Raw genomic sequence first — 19,655 nt, 5'->3', positions numbered from 1 at the left:
TGTTTCATAAGTGTGACTCATTGGTCTTGGGAGAAAGACTTTCCTGAAAGCATAATATGCAGCAGCTGAACTGGCACTGTGGCCGCGCACCACCTGGCCCTCTGCAATCATGTATTGAAATGAAAAGCAGTTGGCAGAGTCTGCTATGTGCATCCAGCAAGTAGATAGATGTGCCATCAGTGAGGTATCAGCTCTGCCTTTCTGTGTCCAAAAAAAACCAGGAATTGTTGTCATAATGTTGTGACAGGCTGTTTCCTGGAGCCTGGTGTTTCTATGATGTGTTGATGGTCTGCAAACACTGGTTGTGGTTTTTCAAAACCACCCATTGTGGCGTAGCTCAACCTGGCTGCTGAACTTTCCATCAAGTCAATTGAGCTTTATTGTTTGGCCTCTCTGCACTGCTGAGAGAAAAGAAAATAGACATCAATCACTCTGGTTGTCAGTGGCTTCTAAGTGGATCAAAGTATGTGAACAAATGGTGAGACAGCTGGTATCATGACATTTCCTCAGAGGGAATTTCCTTAATACCGTTTTCTTTTATTCCTTGAGTGTGTTTTTATATTCATATCCTTGTGTATTTATAAAGTATAGGAAGTGCAAGTCTGTAAATGCTCCAGTGGTGGAGTGAGTCAGCTAGAAAGCCAGACGGCTCAGACCAACAGAGATATTTTATACATGAGGTTGCCATGCATTGCTACTCAGGACTATTTAACCCTTTTTTACTCCTTCAGTGTATTGATCTTTGTGGTTGAGAGTGCAGAAGCGGGTAAGTGGGTCAGAGCTTGTGTGCACTCTCCAGTGTTCATTATTGATGGCAGTGAGGTCAGCAAATGACTCAGAAATAAGGTGGAGATGAATGTGGGGGGGGAGTGGTTATTATAGAGCAGGGGAAATGAACTGAGGAAAAGGCCTGTTTTCTATTTGCCCTTCATTGAGGCTCTGTCTGTGGCTAAAGTGATGGACAAGCTGGCAGGTGGTCCTGCCAGAATGACATCGCCTCGCAGAGGAGCTTAATGGGGAGCAGCGTGTCACGATGCATTAGAGTGAGCAGATAGATGGACTCAGAGATCCGTCTCGGATTTGTGACCCAGCCACATATTGAGCAGATAATAAAACGGGGACAGAAAAAGACATCCAGAGAGAAGCTGAAGAAGACTGACAGAAATGAAGTAATAAAAGCAGCCGGCTGACAGGTGTGAACAGAGCACTGCAGCAAGAGGAGACCGGTGGGGTGTAATCATCTGCTTTTGTGGGGATGAAACAGACACACAAGTGTCCGATGGTGTATGTGGTGATGGATTTGTTGTTAAATGAAGATTGACATCTTACTGATTCTGACTCTCTAGACAGAAAGCTTGTGACCTGAGCCCCAGAGAGCACCGTCACATTAGGAGCACATTTATCTACGTCCACCAACACGACTGTGCTGTGGTCACATCAGTGTAACACCATCATCAACACATATTCTTCTGTATGAAACACAAAACTTACGCTCCGACTGACCTTTTCTGATTTCCGTCTTTCCTGTGAACTCATTAAGGGGGTGTTAGCTTGCACACAGAGGGTTCAACCAGGGAGCGGGGTGACAGACGGAGGATGTCAGTGCAGAGCTGGGGAGTCATGGCCGTGACAGTCCGTCATTGTACTTCAACGACTGGTATCATGCTCTCTTTGTGTCCGTGCTGGGATCAGACCCACAACAGATGCTGAACAGATAATAGAAGCTGTTGTTTTTGCTCACTGATGATGTCATAGATCAGATATTATATTAAGCTCCTCTCCACACCTTATGCTCTGTGATCTCACAGATGATGACACCATTTCTTAATTAACAGCTTGGTCCTTGACATCACAGGTGCGCCTGCTTTACCGTGGAGAAAACGTTGTTCTATTTGGTTGTGAAGTCAGAGTTTACGGATGTCTAGATGACACATAACCGTTGTTTCAACAGCATTCTAAGGAGGATATTTCCTTTTTGAAATATATTCCTTTAATAACGCTGATTCTGTGTCCGAGGGTATGTTTATCTCTGGATGTTCACTCATATTCACATTGAAGCGAGCGTCTCAGGTGAGCAGAAAGTTATTAAGTTCCTCTGGAATGGGCTTTGTGTGTTCAGATGAAGTAAGATTGGCGTTATGAAACAAGAAAGCATTTCCTTTTGTGAAGAAATCTGTCTGTAAATGAATGTATGAGGATATTACAATGTTGGGAGTGTAATGTATTAAATTATGCACCGGCTGTTTTCATCTGCCTCCATTCGGTGTGGAGTTTTCATTATAGAATCTCACTCGTGGGCTGCTGCATTGTCAACGTGAAGCAGTGTGTCCCTGAAATCTTTCCTTATGTGTTCCAAAAGCTATTAATCATAGGAAGACTCCAGTAATGACTGTGACAGTGACTAAAGGGGCACCATTGTGTGTATACTATGTGTTTGTATACATGCACACTATAGCAGCTGTGCTTCTGTGTGAACAGTAATGGTTGTTCTGAATCTGCTCAAATTTCTATTTTCTGCTACAAGCATCAAGTGTTCCATCTGCTTTACGCACCAATTAACCTTCCTGTCTGATTTAACGGTCCCCACGACTAAAACAATTCATAACCAGCTAACAGGCATGAGGATCTTTGCTCACTAATGGGATTCATTCACTCATAAACAAATCTGTGAATGCCTCTCCGGCATGTTTTGCCAATTTAATTAAAATGACTTCATTGGACCTTGTGGGATTATATACTTCTGGATACTTGTTGTGATGCATAAACAGTGCATGATGGTCTTGCAAACCCAGAGACTGTCGTTCCACGTCATTACACTAATTATTTACACATCAAGAATTAAATGTATATGATTATCATGGTTAAATGTATCAAGATGAAAAGTAAGACTGCCAGTTTCAGGGGTTTTCTACCTGAATAAGCATAATTTTTAGACATATTTTTGCAGCCATTAAGAATTTTACTAAAGAATTACAAAAAAAATAGATTTGCTTTAAAATGATTAAAGTAGTTTTTTTGCCTAATCTTCTGTATATTAATCTTTTGTCATGTAAGACAAGCAACAAACATTAGTATTACACTTATTTCATGATAAACACCTTTGCTGTTGAGAACATCATATTACTTTCATGGTTTTATGTTATCTGAAGTTGTTATGTCTTGTGTCCCAAGTGTGTTATTGCAGCAGTGATTCAAATGATGTCGGTAATAAAAATACCATACGCTCAAACATTTGAGGAGGATCTGGTCAGGGATGTCCTGAATCCCCTGAGCAGCTTTTGTTTATCATAGAGACTCAGAGGCTCATCAAACCACTTTGTTAACACCAGATATTCAGATTATTCCCACATTCAGTGTGTTTTAAACGCTGTTGTACTTCATTGTTTAAGAATGTAATCTACAGAAGCCAAGAGCTTCATCAGATTTCCATAATGTTACCAGGCAGTCGAGGATTCAGCCCAGATTCTCAGAAGAACCACTGACTGCAGATCTGCCTAATCACCAGATGCCTGCTCACTAATGCATAATGCATCAGACTGTTAATACAAGTCTGCAGGGAAAAACAGCAGTGGTTTACATTAATATTTCATCAAGCCACTGTGACATCAAAGTCCTAATGGAGGAGACCCTGCGTGTGTGTGTTATCATTAATGAAGTGGACCCTGATGGCCTTTGCTTGGCCTCTATCAGGGGGTCAGCTGGAGAGGTGGTAATAACGTGTTAAGTTAGTTTAAACTTAAAGAACAGACACACATTAACAAACAAGCTCATGAATATAAATCCATACAAGACAAAGGCTTTTGCAAAGACTCTGATAGTATAAAAGTGAGCTTGTGGTCCATCTGCATAAAATAAAAGTAAAAGGTGTAAAAAGAGTTGATTGTAGAACCTATTACAAAATAATTTTGGGATGCTTTTTGGGGGATAATATTAATGATAATATAATAAACTTATTATAATCAATAATAATATAGCTCCTTATATTCCTTTTAACACAAACCCTGTCAAACTTTGTTTACTCTAAACAGCAGCATTTTTGGCAATAATCCCTATAATGTGATTAAAGAGTCTTGAAAAAGACGCACTCTGTGACAGGAAAGAAAATGAAACCTTTCTGTCAAAAAAGTATGTTACCAATAAACCGTTTTATGCGAAGCTAAGCTAACCATCTTCTGCTTATAGCTTCATATAGAACACACAAACAAGAAAGTGATATCAATTTTGTCCTCCAGTGCGCATATTTCCCAAAATATCAAACTATTCCTTTTTAAAGAGAATTTGTTTTGATAGCAACTCATCCTGCTGTAAACAACAGTGGAGAGCACTAACTCAATTATTTAATATGGTATAAAAGGCCACTGCATGCTGGTATTGTGACATTTTCCTCATCTCTGACATGAGCTCGCTGTGTTCCCTCAGATGACAGTGCGTCAGCAGCCAGCAGCATGGAGGTTACCGACCGCATCGCCTCCCTGGAGCAGAGGGTCCAGATGCAGGAGGACGAGATTCAGCTGCTAAAATCGGCTCTTGCCGACGTGGTGCGAAGGCTCAACGTCTCCGAGGAGCAGCAGGCCATGGGCTCACGCAGAGGCCCCACCAAAGGTAACATACAAACATAAACATGCTTTTTCATGGGTTTTTCAGTATCAGCAGCTCCTCTGGTGACACACGTGTTTTTGGTGGTAGCCCTTTTTCTCCTTTTTCACTTTGTTCTCTCTCTTTCCTGATGATGTCTCCTTTCCTTTAAATCCAGCTTATTTCCTTCCTCTTCCTCTTCCTCTTCCTCTCTCCTCCTGGACTGTGTTGTGTCGTTAAACGTGTTGTGGTTCATGTGTATAGACGCTGCTTTGATGAGAAAGTCTCCATCAGCAGGCAGCAATGTTGGGAAGCCAGGTAGGCTGACTGTGAAGTCTGTCTGCACTAACCAGGCTTGGTGTTGTGTTTACAAAAGGCACATTTCAGTCACTGCTTGCTGGTGTTATGTTGTATACACTGTGTTGTATTTCAGTAGGAAACACCGCTACCTTCAGCACTGCACTGCCTGAGGTCAATGCACTTTGATCCGAGGCTGAAGACACAGATACAAACAAATGTATTGTCAAGGTGGAACGTCGTCTGCAGTTTATATAGTCCAATAATTGATTGATAATTTCAAGTTATTAATCATCTGTCACAACTTAGTGTGAAAAAGCTGTGCTGTGTTTACTTTTGTGTATGCAACCTTTCTGTTAAAGGACAATCCCCCCCCTAACATTTTTTTCTCTATTAAACTAAATGGAGCTGGTTGACCCTGTTTTTAGTCTTTGTGCTAAGCTAAGCTAACCAGCTGTTGGCTGTAACCTTATATTGAACAGACAGACATGAGTGGTGTCAATCTTCCAACATGACTCCCAGCAAGAAAGTGAATAAGAATATTTTCCCAAATGCCAAACTGTTCCATTAATTTAGAGTTAAAACAACAACTCTCACAAGTAAAAGGCACAACTCTTCACTTTAAACTCTTCACTTTAAACTCTTCACTTTAAACTCTTCACTTTAAACTCTTTACTTTAAACTCTTCCTTCTGCCATTTGCTCTAATTAACATCATAAGGATGAATGCAGCCTGTTCTCATCTTTTCTCTCAGGAATGTAGGAAGCAGAAAGTAAAAAAAAAAATACAGCACATCATCAAGGAATAAGAAAGCACTGAACATCATAGATTAATGGATGAAACACTTTTCAGTTTTTGTGGTGTTTTTATGTGTAACAATACTGCATGTGTACGTCAAATTTCGACTGAGGTATGTTTGATACAATTTTATCTCATGTAGCATCCTCACACCAGAGGCTGATGAAATCTGCATGTTAAAATCAGCTGAACATCATGCCTTTTTATGCCCTCAAATGTGCATTTTCGTGATGAAACAGAAACAGATCATGATTCTGAGCTGCTGCCAGTTTCCTTCTCTGGATTGACTGAACGGATGGAGTTTTAGTTTGATTTGATTCGGAAGCTGAAGGATGACTCAGACTCAGAGCTGCTTTCTCTTATTGTTATCCACTTTTAGCTGCAGGGATTCAGCAGCCTGCTCCCCTCTACTGAAGCAATGATCTGTGATAGAAAGGCTCAAAACACACACACAGACTGCATATGGACAATCATGGACACACACATACACACACACATTCATCTTCTTTAACATGCTAACAAAATTACAACCTCAGTTTACCCCTGCTGCATAATTACTACATGAAAGATAACAGAGCACTGGTGTGTGTGTGTGTGTGTGTGTGTGTGTGTGTGTGTGTGTGTGTGTGTGTGTGTGTGTGTGTGTGTGTGTGTGTGTGTGTGTGTGTGTGTGTGTGTGTGTGTGTGTGTGTGTGTGTGTGTGTGTGTGTGTGTGTGTGCGTGTGAATTTGTGTCTGCTGGATGAAACAGGCTCTATTAAATATGTATCACTGCAGATAAAGCTGCAGCTTGGATTTGTTATTCTTGGCTTGCCTGACTGGTGTGTGTGTGTGTGTGTGTGTGTGTGTGTGTGTGTGTGTGTGTGTGTGTGTGTGTGTGTGTGTGTGTGTGTGTGTGTGTGTGTGTGTGTGTGTGTGTGTGTGGTGTGTGTCATGTGTGTGTGTGGGTGTTCATGCCCCTTTTGTGTTGTTAAACCGCCTTCTGTAAATTGTTTGTAAACATATATTATCTGTATGGAAATGTGATTGAAACAGAACAATATTCTCAATTGAACTGAGAAAAAAAACACACCAAGTGCATATTCACACTTCAATCTCATGTGTCTTATGATTCATAACACCATGCAGTTATTTCATGCATCTTTAAACTCTCACTGAAGAGCATGATATCATTGCAGTATGCAAGTATTTTATATCTCTAGTGTTAAAGGCTGCAACAATGATTATTACACTATACATCAAGTGGAATTACAAAGCATTACGGTTCAATTTAACTTTTTAATACCATCATTATTGCATAAACCAACAAAAAACAAGAGAGCGTTCCTCAAACTCTACACTCAAGTGAACAGAACACTGTAATCACTCAGTAATGAAACATTTTTATGGCAGAATGTGGACAAAGTGTAGTTCATAGTCCAAAACCTGGACCTTTGGTATTCTTATGAAAGTTGATCATGTTTGTTTTTAACATAAATGTATTCTTTATTTGTTTACGTGATTATTGTGGCCCAAAAAAATGTTATGACTCACCGTCTTACCACATTTGCTCATAAAACTGACTGGAATAACAACAGGGGAACTGTGGGAACACTTATCCAACCCAATAATAACACGTCACGTTGTAGAAACATGCATAAATAGAGAGTGATGTCAATAAACCTGTTACCCCAGTGCATGCTGGAGGCTTTCAACTGCCCTTACCTCCCTGGTACAGCAATTATTACCTCATCCCACTAATTACCAGATATTATAGACCAGGGAAAGCCATTTTTTTTCATTCTGATGTAACTTAAATGACACCACAGCAGCCGACCCTGCTACTGGTCTTTTATCCAGCTGTTAATAATAAACATTACGGTTGTTGTCCTTTTAATTGCAGCCAGGCCAATGATTGCCACCCTGCCGTTACGGCCCACAGTGAACAACGGGACCATCCTACCAAAGAAAGGCAGTGGCACTCTGCCCTCCCCATCCGGATCCGGATCCAGGAAGGACACCGGCATCCCAGCCAACAAGAGGTGGGGAAAAGAAAAATAATTCTTGGCTTCCTAAATATGTTTGCATATTATATGGATGCAGTCTTTTCTATATTATTCTGTTATATGCTATCTATTGCCTTATTTTGACTTTTAAGAAGGTTATTCACTCCATGTCTATCTCCTTTTTACTTATTCCAAAGGAGATAGACATGGAGGTTTGTGCTACAGCCCTTAGTCAAGTCGAGTGTTTGGCAGAAATGTCTAAAGTTTAATATTGCTTTACAGAACCTTCAGGTCTTGTTAACACTGTTCCAAGCGTGTTAAATCCGGTTACGGCTGCATGTAGGCCAGGTTGTGAGGTCTTGCATGTATCACGTGTCTTTCCAGACATTTTATTTCTCTGGAGACATTTTTCAGTCCTGTCTAGCTGTGCCATGTCGGATCATTCAAGCCATAAATCGTCACATATCTGGCCTTTTATCAGCCAAAGTGACTGACATTTAACAAGGCTGATAAACAGAGAAACGGTAGTGTCATCTCGGCTTCTCTGTTGAGTTTGTGTGTGTGTGTGTGTGTGTGTGTGTGTGTGTGTGTGTGTGTGTGTGTGTGTGTGTGTGTGTGTGTGTGTGTGTGTGTGTGTGTGTGTGTGTGTGTGTGTGTGTGTGTTTTGTGTTTATACATGCATGTGGACCACAGGTTATCAATCTTTTCTGTCAGGGGAACAATAGCCTTTTCCCATCTCTGGGTGACATTACCATAATCAGATGAAGCTCAGCAGACAGCAGGGACCAGCTCCAATCCACACAGCTGTTAACTTCCCTGTGGTCTTGTTTCCTTGATTTTCATTATGTGTAGTTTTATTTCTGCTTCCGGGATGTTTCCCAAGACTTAGAGTTGATACCTATAACTAGATTTTCACTTGCTGATTGTGCCATAGCCAGGTTTTAGAAATACAGAAGTCAATTTCTGCTACATTCTATTGTCTTTTAAGGATCTAAATGCTTTTGTCATATTTCAATGCCTTTCTACAATGACTAGAACAAACTATAGTGGATAAATAAGGAAACCTTTGTTTTTTCCTCATTTATTCTATGGCCTTTAGGTTGACAAATTTCAATATATTGAATACTGCTGTAAAATACTGTAATCCTGTAAACGTTTTTTAATTCCGTCCAGGTTGTTTAAACCTTAATATTTGCACAAAAAAATTCAAAGCACATGACCTAAGTGTCTGCTTGGATATAAATGAAGCTAATGAATTACTTTTATTGCTGCTGTCTGAGTAGAGGGTTTGAATTTGGATTTACACGGAATGTAAAACATTTTAAGGGCATCCTCTTGACGTTAAGTTGCAGCAGTTTCCTTTCTGTGAAATCCTCCAACCTCGTCATAAATACCTTTTATATTTTTGATAAGTATAGATTTAATGCTTTTAGTTGGAGAGAATAGTCATCAGTTGTCTCCTCTGATTATCTTTACGTACTGTGTTGTCTGTTAGTCCCTGTCTTGCTTGTCCAACCTCTTCAACTGTCTCTCTCTGATTACATGTCCTCTCCTACTATGATGTTATATCCTGTTTATGTCCTCTCAACCTTCAATGTGATGTCCTGCAAATCCGTCCAGTTTGTCCTCTCTGTCTCGCTCTACCAGATTTCTCTACCTGCCCCTCAGGTGAGAGGATCACCAAGTTTCAGTATCTCACTGGTCACGATATAACATCATCGCTGCATCGCAGCTCCGATGTATGCTAACCATTATTTTCCTTTATTTAAATCATCTCCAACTAACATGATAATTGTGGCATTGCTCTCATTGCTAATATTACATTTTTGTTGTTTAAGTCATTGTTCTTTGTTTGTGTTGTTTACAGTCTGTGTCTGGGATTAGTCTAAACTGCAGATTGGTCACAATCACATCAGTGTTGGCATACACACAACAGCCTTCCCCAATACCCTGTGGTCCAATTACTATGATTCCTCGTGGGATAACTCAGCAAACAACAGTTTCTATTCTGCTCTTCACTGAACAAACGCACACAGGCTCTCCAGAAGGGATAACGGCCACCGGCCAGTTTTAGGATTTGAATAGACTTTCCTCCCATAGGGTGGATTAGGTGACTGGGCCGAGTGGCCATTGGATTGCTGATGGAGCCTTTTCATTGTTATAAATGGGCAGGCTGTCTGCACATCCAATATGCAGATTTGCACAGGTCTGAACTGAAATTGTGGTGATGATCACCAGAGTGTGTAAGTGTTGGGAAACAAATAATATCCATGTTTCTCATTTGCTTTGCGGCAAATTCTTGCTTACGCTGCTGCAAAGTCTCAAAGTTTAGGACTTTTTTTTATATGTGCAGCAATATAGAGTCAGCCCTGAGCTGAATCATGAAATAAATAAATCTACTTGCTCTCAAAAGCTATTTCTTGGATGAAAACCTTACCACAGGGCAGTTTTAGAAAAGCATCGTCAGGTAGTTTTATGATATACTTCTTTCTGATCTCTTTTTAACTCTGTCCACCTTCCACTCCCCGCAGCACTGTGAGGAGAGCCAACTCGAACGAACATGTGGGAACTCTTACGCGGAAGGATTCGGGCGACTCCAAGGGCAACCGAACTCGTGCCGGATCCACCGGCAGCAATTCCAGCGGCAAAAGAAGTGACAGGTAACACGGACGTCTTGTTAAATCAGCTTTGTCCATTTAGTGGCTCACACATTCATCTTCTAGTTCTATACACCAAAAAAGACTCCTTATGAAGCACTTTCACATCAGAAACATACAATGGTTTATCTGGAGGCGGGATGCTGAATGACAGCTGTCTGTTTGCTCATTTACTTTGCAGCAAACAGAGGGATCCAGTGTTCAATGCAGGTAAGATCTAGCGGCACCTTCATGGCTCTGTAGCCTGACAGATATGATAGTTTCATGCTATTATACAAACCACTGAGAGCCAATAAACACCACATGCTCAGTGGCTTCCTGTGTCAGTTAATGGTCAAGGCCTTTTTTCTAAAATAATTTTCAAAATATAGAAATTCTTGTCAGTGCCTTGAACTGATACACAGAGGACCACAGAGGCTACCCAACATGTTGTTGTGTCTGAAACATTCATCCTTTCCATGATCCTTTCATTCACAAGTAACCAGTCCACTTCATCCATAACTGCATCTTCACAACCAAACTTCCATTCATCTTTTCTTTTTAATAAGCTCTTTTTGCATTGTTTAAATTGAACTTCAGCTGCGTACAATTTAATATTATTCCGATACTTTTCTGTTTGGTTCTCATACTTATTCTCTTTCTGACTATGGGTCAATAAATCTCATTACCTCCGATGTTTAGAGACTGGTGAGACATGGAGTCTGGCAAAAGCGACCAATATATTGTAGCTAGGCTTCCTAGAGCTTTCCAAATGAAATAACATTTTACAAGAATCATCTCAAAAGTTTGTCTCCCAGTCCAACTGAAACACAGAAAGTAGCCCCATGGATTAGCTAACTGCAGTGAGATCTATAATTGCAAATACATTTTACTACAGAGTTAATCATCACCACTGTGCACTACTGTTACTGGACATTTTAATTTATTATAGACCATCCTGCAAAGCGGCCCAATAAGGGCTGCACCATGGACATAAACTGCGACTAGATTACAGTTAACCAATACAAATGATAATTGCAGCAGTGAATCCCAATATAATGCTTACTCACTTCGCAATACATGAAGTGATTACATGCCAAGTGGTTCATTTGGTACAAGGAAATGGGCTGCAAGTCAAGTACATGTGGTTGTTGGTTTTTTTACTTTCACATTGTTAAGAAAAGTTAGAAAAAAGAGAGAAACCATTAGCGTTTCTCTTTTTAGATTGTTAAACAAAGAGAAAAAAGGCAAGCCAATTTCATCCCTCACCACATAGGATCAGAGCGTTTAACACCATCACGCAGAAATTAGCAATGATTAATTTCAACCATTGAGGAAGAAGCACTGATTTATTAAAAGCATTCAGGACAGAGGGAGCTGTTCGTTAACATTAGGAAACAGGAAGTGCACTCATATGAGAACAGACCAGGAAGTGAGGAAGCCATTCCGACCCTCACCTGGTTCTTGTGTCTTTCTCTGTGACCTTTACAAGGGACGCGACGTGTGACCCACTGCAAAGGTAGGCTCCCCCCCCCCATCGCCTAAAGCCCCCGGCCCACACAGCTCTCTGGACACTGCAGATGTTCTGATTTGATCTCTCTACATCCATCACCTCTGCTCTGAGCTGCAGTGCAGAGGCTAAGGATAAAATAAGGTCTTTTATTTTGAAAATTGATCTGATATCCCAAACTTTAGAGGTTTCCTTCAGTGCGCTGATCAGAGAGCTGTCCAGACAGGGGCAGGAGAGGGTTGACAAAGTGTGTGTGTGTGAAAGTTACATTCCCTTTATTGTCGATAACTAACACACACACATAAATCCTGCCTAACCCCCACTGAGAGCTGCGTCAGAGTGTTTGCAGTGTTTGCACTTGTGTGTCTCCACACTTGTTGTTTGACTGCGGATGAAGCCGCTGCTTCACCAATCGTTTGTGTGTGTGTTTGCTCACAGCCTCACTTTTTGCTCGTAGGCATTTAGTTTCTATCGCCATAGTAACAACACAAAGATCTCTGACACTCGCTTCCTCACAGTCGCTTTGAGTTTTTCTGCGAACACTAGAATCCTCTGTTTCCTCGCTGCAGCTCAGCAAATAGATTTGCCGCTGCTCTTATTTTATTTATAGCCCTCAAAATGAATGTTTGCATTCCAAACACATCCAGTCCCTTTTTTGCTGTGGGGTAGTTCCTATTGAAGTGTTTGATTTTACTGCTTGTAGTTTTCTCACATGGCCTGCAGTGTCGTATGTTTGTGTGTAGTCCCCTTCAGCAAAGTACTCACAAAGCTGCCAAGAATTTAAAAAAGGCTGGAGTTGAAGCTTATTTCCCCCAGACATATTGTTGCCGCTCTTCTTACTCGATAACTTATTTTCTAAAAGATAATCTGAGCATTTACCGTTGAAAACATCTAGACCAGTGGTTCTCAACTTTTCTGGACATTTTAAATGAAGCAGTGTCTGCTTGCTTAACCTCGTCACAGGTTCCATACAGTACATTTTATGAGTTATGAGCAGTTTAATCCAAGAGTGATTTAAACCACTAAACCTCTCAACTTATTAGAGGTCTAAAGATGTAAAACTATGCAGAAATTCACAAGACACAATGAGACTAGTGTTCTCTAAGAAGTTTTCTGGAAAGAACAATGTAAAATATTGTGGATTGAAGGGTAAATGAGAATTTTCTTGAAAGAAAGGCGCCATTATATCATTAATTATTGGAAATTTGATTCTCCATATGGGTTCAATTGTATGCTGCCTGAAGGCAAAAAGCTAAGAGACTCTATTACACTAGCTAGCTAGAATCTACAGTACATGTTTGTATCCAAACATTATTTTCCTCCTCTCCTGCCCCTTTAATCATCTCGCATCCCTCACGTTAACCTTGGGACCACCCCCCTTTGTCCTGGTTTGGAATCACTGATTTAGATCAGTGAGGCATGATGAGACAGTGGAAAAAAAGGTTTAACTTAATTACCCCCATAGTAAACTACTGCTTCAAGATAAGATCCCAGTGTTTGATCATCACACTCAACATGCTGGTTGTTCACAACAGGAGTCAGTTTCCCTACTACCCTTTAGGTGTTTTACTAAGTCTGACACAATAAACAGCCATTACATCTGTCTAACTTATTCTACCAACCTCCTCCACCTTTTACGTTTCTTGCTCCTTCACCCTGCTTGTCCCCGTTTGGCCCCTTCCACCCAACCGGCTTTGACAACATCCACCACTCCTCTCCATCATTGGCTCATCTGTTCTTTTACCCCATCTACATTATAGTCACAGTACAGATTTACCTCAGCCGCTCTTCCAAACGGACGGGGACCAGTGGCAGCCCCGCTACATCGTCTGTAACGGCCCGCTCAGCCACCAGCCCCCAACAAACCTCAGAAAGCAGCAAGGCAGGCATGGCCCGAAAGGGCAGTGCTGGCAAGGTGCCCCCGGTCAGGAAACCCCCGAGTTTTAACCTCCAGTTAAAAAAGTCAGGGAGTTTGTCTTCGTACTCTCTTCTTGATACACCCAGTTATCGCAGCCCCATCAAGTCTCCCAGCCAGTACTTTCAGATTTGTTACTAGCTAAGCAAGTCCGGAAACAAAATACCAACACTCACTTTTCTAGATATAATTGTGTTTATTCCAGTTATCAAGCTGCAATGTCCTCGAGGCATTCAGTACAGAGCAAATCCATGGTTTCATATCAGCTCTGTACCATTAAAAACCCCATATGATGGTGTGTAGTACCAAAGAAGGTTGCAAAAGATTGCAGGTTTTTTAGCACACCTATTAAAAACGTACCCAAAATCCATAATGTTACCTTACATTTTAATATTTTCTTCCAATGAGCTTTGACAAAAAACGTTTCTGGACATTAATGGTTAATTTTGTTTGTTTAGGTTCCCTTAATATTTTCTGCATGATTTGTTTTTAAATTGCTGAGGATTTCTCATTCTCCCCGTATATAAGCTTGGATCTTTTTTTTTTTTCATAACATTTCCATTGCTCTGCTTGTGTCTGCATTTTATGTTGGTTAACCCCTGCTCTGAGCTGAATACTTATGAGTTTTGAAAGTGTTTGCAGTCTTTTTTGCACTCTTTGTTGTCATAAGAATGTATTTGAAATGACTAATAAAGTCAGTTAAAAAGCTAATTTGTTTGTTTGCAAATTCTGTCATTTGTTGTCTTTAATCGGGTCCATTTCATAGCAAAATAATCACATCTCTCCATTACCCTCTAATCATGTCACACAATCATAAACATTGTCACCCTTGTCATTCACATCATAATCACATTGTATTACGCTTCAGTGTCATTCATGTCTGTGCGTTTTGCATACTTGTCATATATTACATATAAAAAAATGTGATACTGACATGATTCCAGCGTTCACATCTATGTTTTCCTACATGTATATTATCTCATTGATCCTCTCTGTTTATTTTTCTAGAGGAAGGTTATGTGAAAATGTACTTGAAAGGTCGTCCCATCACCATGTACATGCCCAGAGACCAGGTGGACAGTTACTGCCTGGAGGCCCGAGCCGACCTGCCCGGCAACAAACTCAAACTGGACTGGGTGTATCCTTTTTTTTATCTTTCACTTTCTTTCTTTTTTGCACAGGAAATTTTTCTGAGGAAATAAGAAGTTTTCAAATACAATCCTGCTTGTGATTTGGAAAGTTTTGAAAAGTAATCTTCTGAGGATAGTAAATCCAGATTGTACTGTGATGTAGTTCAGAGAGGAAGCTGACAAATGTGTCGTCTCCTCTCTCCCTGCTTGTCAGAGTAGATCTGCTCAGATGTTCATTTTCACCCTGTGGTGCTGCCTCAGTAGGAAACAGGCTCATCGCTCTGCAGCCTGCAGTCTGTAATAACCTGCAATCAGCTGGCTGGCTGAGGCAACACCAGTCAGCAGCTCCTCTTGTGCTCTTTTATTTTTATTTCATTTAATTTTGTGGTTGCTCTCCTTCATTTTATTTGGTGAAAGAATGAATGTAGTTGGTTGTTCAGTCTAGCAGAAACCAATGGGGAAAGAGCCACAAGGGAGACAAAGTAAAGATTAAATCTGTGGAGAGATGCACACACGCACACACACACACACACACACATATACACACACACATACCAACAGAAAAATATATGTGGGCTGCAATTTCGTATATGAAATCCAATATGAACCGTAGTGCAGATAAAATAGACACATGCATTTTGTCCTGCAACATACACATTTTCATTTGCAATTACTTATTAATGAATTATTATTTTCTAGATTCATCTCTTGGTTTATTAAAAACATCCGAAAAATCACTGTTGCACAGCTGCTGTCTTCAAAGTTCTTGTTTGTCCAACAGTCTAAAACCAAAAGATATTCAATTTACTATCAAAGAAGACAGAAAAAGCAGCAAATCTTCTGTCAGTCAGTTAACTGTTTTAGCTCTACTTTGGATTTCTTTCCTGTTTTATTCCTTGACCTTCTTTGATGTCCAGTTATGGTTACCGCGGTCGAGACTGTCGCTCCAATCTTTACCTGTTGCCCACTGGAGAAACGGTGTACTTCATCGCCTCAGTGGTCGTCCTGTTCAATGTGGACGAGCGGCTTCAGCGACACTACACCGGACACACGGATGACATCAAATGGTGAGAGACACCTGGGGATTATTATGGGGATTACAAAATGCACACACTAACCTGAGGGACTGCTTCACTGATCTACTGCCGTCTCGTATCACATCTGTCGTCTACCTTTCATGTCTTCTCCATGTTAGAGTTCATGTACAGCATTTGTACAATCCTCACAGCCTGTAGAGTTCTTTCTTTTCTTGATTCCTAGTACATGCAGCCTAACTTTAATGAGGGAAGGTCAAGAGTACAACAAGTGAACTGCAGTGTTGTATGTCTTGGCTGCAGGCATTTGTGCACAAGCATGAAAGTGGGATATTTAGTAGAACAGTGGGGGTAACCTTGGGGTTAATAAAAGTTCAAATGAATAATGAACACTTTGGATTACACATCAAAGGATGGATTGCAAACAGATCCTTACTCCTTGGACGATAAAGTGTTAAAGTTTCACACATGCTATGAGTGCTGCTACACCACTGTACCCATAAGGGGATACATTTATCTGAAACGATTTCATTTCCCCTTCACATTAGAACAGACAGTATGTGGTAGCTACAGCGAATATCGTATTCAAAGCTTTTAAAACCTCCTTTCATGTTGTGTGAGCACGGTGCTCATCTTTATTCAAACTGCCCTTTTGATCTTGAAAGGCTTTTAACTGTTTTCACGTCTTCCTCTTCACCAGCCTGGCCGTCCACCCCGATAAAATCACCATAGCAACCGGTCAGGTGGCGGGCACCTCTTCAGATGGAAAAGTAAGCGAGGTTGATACTTTATCACTTAGTATTCAACGTCTGATTTATTAGTGGAGTGGGGGGTTTTGCTTTTTTTATTTAAGAAATTATGTTTTACCCGACTGCTTATTAAACAGACTAAGAAGTTAAAATGCATTCGCTCAGCTTTCACTTCTATATTCATTGTATTTCGTGGATGTCTCAGTAAGCCTTCCATTGCATCATACTGATGGTAAACCTCTCCTGTGCTCATGTGTTTTGTTCTTGCCAGCAGCTGGCTCCTCATGTCCGTGTGTGGGACTCTGTCAGCCTCAACACACTCCATGTTCTGGGTTCAGGCTTCTTTGACCGAGCCTTGGTCTGCCTGGCTTTCTCCAAGTCGGTAAGGAAAAACCGCCAACACAGTTTCTTCTGTACTGCATTTCCATTTTGTCAGTAAATAAACAAGGCTTTGTGTCTTTTTCTGTGAGTCAGAATGGAGGAAATACATTGTGTGTCGTAGACGACTCCAACGACCACGTCCTCTCTGTCTGGGACTGGCAGAGGGAGGACAGGCTGGCTGAAGTCAAGGTATGGGTGAATGTTTTTAAATTAAGACAACCTGACACACTGCTCAAGTCATTTTTGTGTAAATGTAGATGTTTTATGTGTTTCTCCTCAGTGCTCCAACGAGTCAGTGTTTGCTGCAGACTTTCACCCAACAGACAGCAACATCGTAGTGACCTGCGGCAAGTCCCATCTCTATTTCTGGAACCTGGAGAAAGGCGTGCTGGTCAAGAAGCAAGGACTGTTTGAGGTGAGTTTGAGGTTTACCACATGTTATGTCAATACTGTAAAGCAATAATGTTTGATAGAGAAGCACAAATGCAATCATAACAGCCTGTGTTATGATATGATCCCTGCTATAAAAATATAATCAATGGGAGAATAATGAAAACAATATGTGTGTTCTTGGGTTTCTTGCAGAAACAGGAGAAACCCAAGTTTGTATTGTGCGTGACCTTTGCAGAAAATGGAGACGCCATCACAGGAGACTCAAGCGGGAACATCCTGGTGTGGGGAAAAGGCACGTTAATTAATTCACTTGTTGAACTTTTAGTGATACATAGTGGTCCAATAAGATCTCTTTTTGTCTCTGATTTATCTATCGATCACACTGTTTGTCTGTCTGTCTCTTTATCTGCCTCATCAAGCACTTAACCTTTATGTCCGTCTGTCTCTCATTAAACCTCCTCATCCATCTCATCCCGTCTCTGTCACACAGGAACTAATCGTATCAGCCACGTCATCCAAGGAGCTCACGAGGGAAGCATCTTTGCTTTGTGCATGCTGAGGAACGGCACGCTGGTATCTGGAGGTAAAGACCGCAGGCTGGTCTCCTGGGACGGCAGCTACCAGCAGATACAAACGGTGGAGGTGAGGAAAAAGTTCAACATGAATCACAAAAATTTAAATATTGAAAAATAAGAAATGGAAATTTATAAAATGCATAAGTCATACTTTTAAGAAGAAAAAAATAATGCCTGGGTATTTTTAATGTTCAGCTATAGAGCTCTACAGCATCCTAATGATCTGATCTGATATTTCCACATTCAGTTAATATGTTTCAATAAAATGTTAAGCTGCTTATCCAGCCACTTCCTTTTAAGTAGGTTGCTTATATTAGCCAGAAATTGCTCTCTTGCCCGAGGCGGTGGACTTTGCATTCTGAATGCTGCACCATATCATGAATATTACAGAGGATGAGATGAGTTTGTGCTCCTAATGAAATTCATGGATATTTATAGTGATGAGAATTATGGATCAATCATGTTTTATTTGCTCTAAAGAGAACAGATTATGCAGTAAAAGTTAAATTGATATTTATTCTGGCAAATGCTGGATTCCAGGTTAACGGATGGTTTACACGATGATTGTATTTCCTTGACAGGTGCCCGAGTTGTTTGGACCAATCAGGACCATAGCAGAGGGCAGAGGGGAGACTGTGCTCATCGGGACCACCAAACACTTTGTTTTGCAAGGCAGTTTGGATGGAGAGTTCATGCCTATTACACAGGTAGATAAAACCGTCTAATTACTGATTAATCTGCCAGTTATTTTCATAATTCATCCATTAATTATTTTGGTCTATCAAAAGTCAGGGGATTGGTTGGGAAAAAAAGGTGAAAAAAAAGCAGTCCAGTGTGACTTTTTAAAGTGTCTTGTTTTGTTTGACCAACAGTTCACAACCAAAATATATTCACTTAACAAAGAAATGGCACAGAGAAAAGCAGCAAATCCAGATTAATTGTTCTTCGATTTATTGATTAAACATTTATAGTTGCAGCTTTACTATGACGTTGTACAAGAACTAGACAAAGTCAAGGTTTTCTTTGAAAGGCTGTGATGTTGTACCAAGAATAACAGAATTGAAAGAAGAGAAACTCTCCTCTATTCTCCAGGGTCACACTGATGAGTTGTGGGGTTTGGCCGTCCATCCCTGGAAGCCTCAGTTCCTCACCTGTGGCTATGACAGGCAGGTCTGCCTGTGGGACTCAAGTTCCCATCAGCTCATCTGGACCAAGAGTATGGAAGTAAGTTTAGCCAACGCTGCCACCCTGGGGTCAGTCATGGGAATTACACAGCACACAACATAATGAGTCGGCCATTATTTTTTATCACTTCTGATGTCCCAACAAGAACCAACAAGAACTGCATATTTAGCAACTAAAATGTATAAATGTACTTTAAAACAACCTTTTATTACCTTTAATATCTGCCTTTTAGTCTCAAACTCTGAGCTTCACTGGGCAGAATAATGTATGTGCAAACTATATTGCAGATAGAAATATTGGCCTTCGTGGGAAATGTGTATTCAACCGGAAGGCTGGTAACAAGTTTGTATTTGATTAAAAGAACATTAAGTAAAGAATTTAAGGTTGCTTTTCATAGTTACCCAGAGAGGCTGTCAATCTGTTCTATATAATAATGAAATTAATTTCTATATATATGAAGTCGGATTTCTTTTTTAAATTCAGTTTTTTGATT

General features: G+C 40.6%; 1 protein-coding gene across 3 annotated transcripts in view; it reads left to right on the top strand.

Moving 5' to 3' along the window:
* eml1 (EMAP like 1) overlaps window positions 1–19,655 on the top strand; it is a 36,954-nt gene that overhangs the window by 13,280 nt on the left and 4,019 nt on the right. Inside the window, exons 2-16 of one of the 3 annotated variants that reach the window (XM_054613847.1) lie at window positions 4,420–4,602; window positions 7,552–7,690; window positions 10,186–10,314; window positions 10,493–10,521; window positions 11,783–11,809; window positions 14,724–14,853; window positions 15,763–15,912; window positions 16,580–16,649; window positions 16,903–17,010; window positions 17,103–17,198; window positions 17,290–17,424; window positions 17,595–17,694; window positions 17,893–18,044; window positions 18,559–18,684; window positions 19,070–19,201. In XM_054613847.1, the coding sequence (XP_054469822.1) occupies window positions 4,420–4,602; window positions 7,552–7,690; window positions 10,186–10,314; window positions 10,493–10,521; window positions 11,783–11,809; window positions 14,724–14,853; window positions 15,763–15,912; window positions 16,580–16,649; window positions 16,903–17,010; window positions 17,103–17,198; window positions 17,290–17,424; window positions 17,595–17,694; window positions 17,893–18,044; window positions 18,559–18,684; window positions 19,070–19,201 (1,706 nt within the window). Of the gene's footprint in view, window positions 1–4,419; window positions 4,603–7,551; window positions 7,691–10,185; window positions 10,315–10,492; window positions 10,522–11,782; window positions 11,810–13,191; window positions 13,763–14,723; window positions 14,854–15,762; window positions 15,913–16,579; window positions 16,650–16,899; window positions 17,011–17,102; window positions 17,199–17,289; window positions 17,425–17,594; window positions 17,695–17,892; window positions 18,045–18,558; window positions 18,685–19,069; window positions 19,202–19,655 lie in introns of those variants that run through there. The other 2 variants (XM_054613846.1, XM_054613848.1) reach the window with 2 other exon arrangements.

The sequence above is a fragment of the Anoplopoma fimbria genome, chromosome 15 (genome assembly GCF_027596085.1).
Source record: "Anoplopoma fimbria isolate UVic2021 breed Golden Eagle Sablefish chromosome 15, Afim_UVic_2022, whole genome shotgun sequence".
NCBI lineage: Eukaryota > Metazoa > Chordata > Actinopteri > Perciformes > Anoplopomatidae > Anoplopoma > Anoplopoma fimbria.
Note: the sequence above shows the minus strand (reverse complement) of the source record. Positions and strands in the feature narration are given on the sequence as shown.